Source organism: Arachis ipaensis, chromosome B07, assembly GCF_000816755.2.
Source record: "Arachis ipaensis cultivar K30076 chromosome B07, Araip1.1, whole genome shotgun sequence".
Taxonomy (NCBI): domain Eukaryota; kingdom Viridiplantae; phylum Streptophyta; class Magnoliopsida; order Fabales; family Fabaceae; genus Arachis; species Arachis ipaensis.
This window is the reverse complement of record NC_029791.2, coordinates 117,634,470-117,643,154: the sequence shown is the minus strand read 5'-3', so window position 1 is coordinate 117,643,154 and position 8,685 is coordinate 117,634,470. Positions and strand designations below refer to the sequence as shown.

The 8,685-nt window shown below is 31.5% G+C and overlaps 2 protein-coding genes across 2 annotated transcripts in view; both read left to right on the top strand.

Moving 5' to 3' along the window:
- LOC107606001 (UDP-sugar pyrophosphorylase 1) overlaps nt 1–3,522 on the top strand; it is a 6,869-nt gene extending 3,347 nt beyond the window's left edge. Inside the window, exons 11-17 of the mRNA XM_016307960.2 lie at nt 124–248; nt 478–554; nt 1,153–1,258; nt 1,410–1,469; nt 1,674–1,754; nt 2,203–2,442; nt 2,906–3,522. Of these exons, the coding sequence (XP_016163446.1) occupies nt 124–248; nt 478–554; nt 1,153–1,258; nt 1,410–1,469; nt 1,674–1,754; nt 2,203–2,442; nt 2,906–3,073 (857 nt within the window). The 3' untranslated portion in view covers nt 3,074–3,522. The remainder of the gene's footprint in view (nt 1–123; nt 249–477; nt 555–1,152; nt 1,259–1,409; nt 1,470–1,673; nt 1,755–2,202; nt 2,443–2,905) is intronic.
- On the top strand, nt 5,013–5,930 carry LOC107606000 (probable calcium-binding protein CML44). The gene has a single exon (XM_016307958.2). It carries the CDS (start codon nt 5,097–5,099, stop codon nt 5,601–5,603), a length of 507 nt encoding a protein of 168 aa, XP_016163444.1. The 5' UTR covers nt 5,013–5,096; the 3' UTR covers nt 5,604–5,930.

Sequence of the window (8,685 nt, the reverse complement as noted above, 5' to 3'; positions counted from 1 at the left end):
GGGCATTTAGAAGTCTTAAAATATTATGTTACTTATAATCCATCTTTATCTTGACATCATTATGTCACTGTTAATTGATTTTCCTGCACCCATTCCCATTGATTTCAATGCACTTAATCATAGGGAGATCTATGGTCATAAATGTGGAATACAATCAGCTAGATCCTCTTCTGAGAGCAAGTGGATACCCTGATGGAGATGTCAATGCTGAGAATGGCTACTCTCCCTTTCCAGGAAATATAAACCAAGTAATCCTCTTTCATACTTAAACATTCTCCTTTATCCTGAGTGGCATGAAATCTACCACTAGTGGATGTGAGCCGTCAACTGACCCATTCATAATTCACTTGGAATACTAGAAATATCATGATGTTGTCAGTTATTGTTAATTATTGTTTTATTTGTGGCATCCATGTCCTTATTTGGTTAAATGTGCCAATGCGATTACTGCACAGTGACAATATCTCATTCTAACAGTTGATTTTAGAACTTGGTCCTTACATTGAAGAACTCTCAAGAACAGGAGGTGCTATAAAGGAGTTTGTTAATCCAAAGTAATACTTCTTTTTTATACTCATTGCACTTTGTTATTTACACTTTGCTGTGCCATCAATGTTCTTTAACACCAATTCTTATACTTTTCTTGTGCATTACGCTTTGCTTGGAAACTTTTTCACTTCCTCTCTTTTTTTCACTCAACTATATTAATGCCATTGTTAAGGGCAAATTACATTAACCTTGGTTAACATTTGTTGAAATTCAGTGTTGGCCTTCTATTTGTTCAGGTCACAACTAAAACCTCCTTCTATGTGATGATAGTGTTATGTTTGAGGGATTTGGTGTCATAATTTATATTATTAGGGTATCGGGACAACTATTGTCTAAACCTTAGGGAGGTCAACTTATGTTTTTTGTAAATTGGGGAGGTCACAGTGAATTTTACCAAATTTCAGGGGAGGTTAGTGTAATTTTCCCCTTATTAAACCTTCTTGTTATTCCTACGAACTTGCAATAGAACTAACAGGTTTTGGCATTCTGAAGAAAAGTCTATTTGGCTTAATATGGCTACATTTTGAAACAGAAACAGAGTTAGATGACTTATCTGTGACATCCTGTTATATCATATTATCATGCTATATTTCCTCCATGCAGATATAAAGATGCCAGCAAAAATGAATTTAAGTCCTCAACCCGACTAGAATGTATGATGCAAGACTACCCAAAAACACTTCCCCCATCAGCCAGGGTTGGATTCACAGTAAGTTATCTTCAGGAGGTTACATAAATTTTCACTAACCAAAGCTCAAGGTTGTCCTTTCATTCATCCCTGGAGCTTTCATGTAACAATATCTTTTTTGAATAGATGCCCAGTTTACTATTTTTGGTAGCTCACTGGAACTATTCTGCAGGTGATGGATGCTTGGCTTGCTTATGCACCTGTGAAGAATAATGCTGAAGATGCTGCCAAGGTAGTACTTATATTCTAATGCAATTAGTTGTTGCAGTGATTGACCTCATTGTTCATTAGCTTGCAAAATATTTCATATGGAGAATCAAATGTACAGCAAAATAAATGCAGAATACCAGTTTGAGCACTTGAATAACAGTGTTAACTTGCTAGGATTTTTCAGGAGAGGAATTATTTCTAATTAATTTTTGTAATATTACTGTAGGTGCCAAAAGGAAATCCATACCATAGTGCAACATCTGGGGAAATGTACATCTACCGTGCGAATAGCCGTATTCTCAAACAGGTATTTTAGTCCTTAATGTCATGAGACGCTAGTTTTTTTTTGTTTCAGTAATGTTTATGTTAACGTTACCGTTATTTTCCTCTGAATCTAGTTGAAAATATTAGTCATTTTGGGAATTAGTAAAATATTTATGATATTTATTGTCTACTTGAATTCATTTAGGGTACTTTGGAAGTTTAGAAGAACTTTTACTTGAGTTACTCTCTAATATGCCTATATTTTTTTCAAAATAAGATACAACTTATATTTTTACTTATGATTTATGAATGGTTTATTTCAAGGAATTTCGTTGTCTCCATATAATTTCAGGGTATCATCAATCCATTGTCTTTAGCAGCTTCTCCTATCTCTTGTGCTTTTATCTGACCTTCGTAGATGTTAGCTGCTCTAACTCGATGATATGGTTCAGGTTGTAAAAAATTGCATTTCCTTTTTGTTTTTCTGCCAGGTTGGTGTCCAAGTAGCTGATCCAGTAGTGCAGGTTCTCAATGGGCAAGAGGTTGAAGTTTGGCCCCGCATCACTTGGAAGCCAAAATGGGGTCTGACCTACTCTCGGATCAAGAGCAAAGTTAGGGGAAAAAGCTCTATTTCCCAGAGGTCTACTCTGGCGATTAAGGGTCAGAATATTTTTATTGAAAATCTGTCCTTAGATGGGGCTCTTATCATTGATGCCGTTGATAATGCGGAGGTATGATGATAGCTTTTTGGTATTTTATCTGCTTGTGTGACCTGCATATTGTGTCTTAACTGCTTAGAAGGAATAGTTACTAGATGTAGCGCAGATAAAACAATTAGAGCTTGGTGAAAGAAGATAATAATTTAAATTTTTAACACCATAACATATATAGACTGAAATAAAATCAAGTCACTCCTACAATCTACTGGACTCCAACTTATCCAAATAACTAGTGAAGATATCCCAGTTTTAAAAAATAAAAGTTTTGAATTTTTCTATGAATATCCTAAATACTTTATATTGTCATTCGCCTTATAATTGCATTGTTTCTATTTCATTTTTATTTTTACATACCCCAAATTAATCAAATCTTGAAATTTGTCTTGTTCAGTATTAATACACATGCATGGAAGACCACGTTTTTTATTTAACGTTTAGATTAATGCGAGTTTTTTTTTCTCTTCTTTTTTAATAGGTTAATGCAAGTGGTTCAGTTCAGAACAAAGGTTGGACCCTTGAAACTGTCGACCACAAGGATTCGAAGGAGCCTGAGGTATTGAGAATCAGGGGTTTTAAATTTAACAAAGTTGATCAGCTAGAAGCAAAATACACCGAGCCTGGCAAGTTTACCCTCAAGCCTTGAACCTGCATCTGCTCTTAAGAAATTTTGGCCTCTCATCTGTAAGTGTTGTTATGAACTGGGTTTGGGAGTGCCTTTCTGGTAATAACGTGTGCTCAGCAGTTAAGAGTTTTGCAGGTCTGCTTATTGCACTTTTTTTTTTAGTTTAATATTTTTTGGATGACTGGTTGCAAGTCTTTAGTATTTTGGTTCAAAAATTTTGCAACCCCCCCACCCCCAAAATCTTCCTCCTCCTCCTCTGAGCAGGGAAATTATTCTTGCATTTCCAGCTAATTGTAAAAAACCCATAAGCTCATCTGAGTTGGACCCCCTTCTAATTGAGCATGTTAGTTTGCACATGGAGAATGGGTGATGTAAAGATAACCAGGGCAAAAGGCCTTGCTGATTGTTTCCCATCCAATATATTACCAGGGACATTTTATGCAGCAATATTATCAGTTTGAGACAAGCAATCAACTTTTGTCTAACTGAAGGTTCAATTGAATTGCGTAAATGGTACATAGTGCTTGTAATCTGAACATTACATTAAGCCTGGACCCTAGTCACAAACTTTTAACAACGTATAGTAGTGTTTCCTCAACCCTTGAATAGGGATTTAGAATTTCATTTCCATTTCATGCAACCAAACTGATCGATTAATTATTGAGAACCGGTGTTATCCAATCAATATTAATATGTTATCTGAATTCAAAATTTGGTTTGAAGTTGGAACATTAGCGAATATCCTCATTTGGTAACAGTAAATTCCGTGCAAGGTGAAGATGTCAAACGGCACGTAAAGGCAAGAGACTTGCCCCACGAGGAACTAATAAGGAATTGAGAAACAAATGCACCACCCTTTTTTTTCCCTTAAAAAAAAAAAAAAAAAGACAAGACAAAAACGAACGAAAGTGTTCGGAACAAAACATAATAAGTTGTCTTGTCTTGAGCATATTGATTATCCATGCTTATCACGTAGCTTAAAAGTTAGTGAACAAAGTATAACTAAATTATACAAGCGCCTTATGGCACTTCTTCATTCTTTTGAGCACTAATGTGGTTCCTATTTTTTCCTTTTTGATGGTGTATTTGCTCTCAAACAAAACTCACGTCATTGAAGACTCCATGTACCAAAAATGACAAAATAAAAAATGAATGCATCCAATGCTCCATCCATGTCGATAGCACGTGTTCCTCATTATAAGAGCAGAAAATAGGCACGACACACGCACCCCACACGCATTTGAATGCACTTCTTAGTCTTTTGTTTAAAGTCTATTTCGAAAAATCTATGCAGTACCCTTTATTCTTAAAAAGCATGAAATCACATGGAAAAGAGACCTCACATAACTTCCACTAAAATATTATTATAAATAATTAACTAATTATACTCCTACACGATTAGGAAAATATAAAGAAGCTTTTTGCAGTTCTTATGTGATTGTCTGGTTACATTGCCTATAAAATTACCTTAACCTGAATTACTTAAATTTCAAATCTAGGCATTTAGGTTCAATCTGATTCACTCAAATGATATTCGATTTCGCTAAATTTTGTAATAGCACCCAACTTAGATCAACTTAACTTGTATTTATTTTGACTGATTTAAGTTGATTCATCTTATTAGATATTACTATCAGCTATATGAGATAGGTTAACTGAACCTCTTTATTCCATGTAAAAATATGTTGACTCATTTTTTGGACAATATGTTTCAGAATAGTATGATGTATACATACATATTTTATATCCAATAGCAGATTTTACTAGAATAATAATAATAATAATAAAGTTGCTTTCAGAGCAAGTGCACAGAAACTTCATGTGCATCTATCTTAGACTATTCTTATCCTTATTCTTAAACAATTCATGTGGGCCAAATAAATTCCTGTTCCATTTGTGCGCATCTAATATTCACCAACCTATACGTTTTTGCAACCATTATATAATTTTATTTTATATATAAATACCCTTACATGGGTGGCATTAGTAGTTGCAAGCATTTTGATTACTTAAGAAGCACAAAAACAAGAGGTGGTTTTTTCACATGTTGTTTGCAAATATGACGTCATCAGTTCTAACTGCCACTGATTTGCGGCGGATATTTGAGAAGCTTGACATGAATTGCGACGGTTTCGTGAGCCTTGAGGAACTCAATTGGCTCCTCCACAACATAGGCTTCCAATTAACGTTAGATGAATTGGAATCCCTTGTTGAGAAGAAAAGCCTTAACTTGAACGAGTTCTTGTTCTTCTATGACTCAATAATATCCAAGAAGAATTGCAATGACGACGATGATGATAATAATGAAGAGATGGATGATGAGTTGTTGGAGAATGATCTTGTGGAAACGTTCAAGGTGTTTGATTTGGATGGAGATGGATTCATAACGAGCAACGAGCTTCAGTGTGTTCTTAAGAGGCTTGGGTTGTGGGATGAGAGAGGTGGCAAGGATTGTGGTTCCATGATTCGATTCTATGATACCAATTCCGATGGCCAGCTTGATTTTGAGGAGTTTAAGAATATGATGTTCCTCACCATCACCACCGCATGAATCTATATCCATGCTCCTTCTCAATTTTCTCTTCATAATTTTACTCAAAATTTCTGTGTCACTCTAAAACAGAGGATTTGTAATGTAATCCCATCATTGTTTCATCTTTGGTGTCAGCATCTTCAACTTAGACATGTGAATGCAGCAATCTGTTGGTCAGTAACAATTTTTTTTAATCTGGAAATATCATGAGAAAAAAAAAAACCTTAGACCTTGGCGCAATTGGCCTATAATTTTGTGTGTATATATATTTAATAATCATAAATAATGTGTACATTATTGTCCCATTATGAGGATCAGATAATACTAGCCTATATGTATTGATTATTTATTAGTTATTAGTTTATTTTATTTTACTTTTCAATGTCTCTCGAAACTCGATAGGTTAAGAAATAATCTATCTTCGAGTTTCACTTAAAGATTATCGTTGGACAATGGATTATTACCTGTCATACATAAACATTGACACTGACATGGGACACGACACGACACAGAACACGCCGACACGCGAATTTTAAAATCTTATAAGACACGGGAACATGCATACATATAAAATATAAAGTATTTTTTAGATAAATCATAATGGTATTTTGATATTTTATTGATACTAAAATATAAATTAATTTTTTAATTATTTTTAATATCTATTTTAATTATTAAAACACGAGGACACGTATATATATAAGATATAAAATATTTTTTTGATAAATCGTAATGATGTTTTGATATTTTATTGATATTCAAATATAAATTAATTTTTTTAATTAATTTTAATGTCTTATTTTAATTATATCAAATATTTAAAATATTTTTTGTTTTAATAAATAATAATATATACTATATCTAAATTTATTTCAAAAATATATATTAAGAATAAGATTGGACACGCTGACACGTGATGGTATTTAGGTGTATCCAAGCGTGTCCAGTGAAGAATTTTTTTTATTAAGACACGGTTTGGACACAACAGACACGCGTGTTGAACGAGTGTCGGTGAGTGTCGTGCTCAAAATGTGTCTGACATGCGGACACGGCAACTCAACGAAGTGTCCGTACTTCATAGATTATTACATATATAAAGCAAGATTTAAATTTTTGACATTTATTTAAATATATAGGTGAACTAACCACTTGACTAATCTCAATGACTTATTTATAAGTTATTAATTAATTGGTTTTTACTTGTTAATAAGCTATGTAACTAAATGTGGTCTTATTAGGAGTGTATTATAAGTATGCAGTTCTGTATATATGGCTAAATGAAATAGTGTATGTAATCCTTTAATCAAAACAATGTACTTCAATCCTCTTATCTAAATAATGAAGTAGTAGAAGATTTTTCTGTGTACTAAAACCATAAAATGTTCAGTGTGCCAAGTTACATAAAATGGATTTTTCTTTAAATGCTAAACGCCATAAAGAATTTCTTTTTTTCTTAACTTTTTTTCAAAGAAGAGTGTGTTATGGTGGTACATTATTCATGAATTTTCCTTAAAATCAATATTTTTGTAAAATCTTTTTGCTGTATATGTGAAAATCTGTAACATTTGTAACCATTTTATTTTCTTCCTTCATATATAGAGTTGGAGTTTCATAGTGTTTCCTAGTTTTTATTGCAAATGCTTCTCTATGGATGTAATTAAACTTCACAAATAAAATGGAATGAAATTAAATATTAAAAATATTTTTTAAAATTAAATTATAAACATCATAAATAAAAAATATAAAGACCCCACAATAAATTTAGTGTAAATACTAAATACCCCCGTAAAAAGAGACTTCTAAAACTTCTAATAATCAAAGATTTTTCTAAATCCATGGGCGGTGTGCTGTTAACGTGGCAAATATTATATGGTTTGGAAAATAAACAGAAAATGTCAAGTTCATTTAGTCTTATTTTTTTTTCAAATAAAGTCGTACATTACCGTAGACAGATATATGGGTCACGATGGTAGTTTCTGAGGAAATTCATTCTTTGATTAATGACATTATTTACTTTGAAAACCTCCTGCTACATCATTAAGCTAAGCCCATCAAACATAAATGACAAAAAAAATATTAATAAAAAAAATAATTTATTTTTTATAATTATATATTTTTTTAAATTTTTTAAATAAAAAATAAAATAAATTAAATTTTTATAATTTATTTTATTTATTATTAAATAAAATATAAAAATATTAATTTTTATATCTCTATTTTTTATATCTTGTTTGTTTTCATAACTCAACTCTATTATATATTTTCTTGAAGCCACTTGTCAAATGTTTAAATTCCTTTCTATCTAATGTGTCAGCATAGTTGGCTAAAGAGATATAATTAACATATATAACTCATAGATGGATGCTATGTATGCAACTTAATTATTATTTGCATGTAGTCACCAAAAAATTATTATTTGCATGTAATTATTAGGTAAGCAATTTATTTAAATCTCTCCATACTCAATTAAGAGGTTGCGAGTTAGAGTTTTTATATTTTCGGTAAAAAAAAGTCAATGAATAATAGCTCAAATGACATAGTTTCTCCATACTCAATTAAGAAGTTGCGGGTTCGAATCTTATATCTTTGGTTAAAAAAAAATTATTGACTATATTTCAAACCAATTAAATATAAATAAATTTAATTAATTTAAAATTTAAATATTAAAATTAAAATTAAAATTTTTAATTTATTATTTACGTTATTAAAAAAAAAACACGTTGTTCTTTTATACTTTTTCATTAGGTAAGGCATTTATTTGAGTTTTATTAAATTGTCTAATTAGTCGTAACATGGCACACGTTCTTACTTGAGATAATTTAAAAAAAAAAAAATAGGTCCAATCTACATTAGGACCTAAACCTCAATGAGTACGGCCGTAATAGTAACAGAGACATGAAAATAATAAGATTGAAATAATATTTATTTTTATTAAAAGAGAAGTCTTATCTGGATATAAGTCTTAAGCACTATTAAAATGACTAATTTCAAAATTAATGAATCATACTATTCGTTGACCAAGACTCGTTGATAATAACTCAAGTCGTCTTCACAATTTCATCTAGTATATAGTATAGGAAGAGTTTTAAATAGACCGAAA

Coding starts and splice junctions, on each gene's coding strand:
- LOC107606000 (XM_016307958.2), top strand. CDS start 5,097: ATGTTGTTTGCAAATATGACGTCATCAGTTCTAACTGCCACTGATTTG.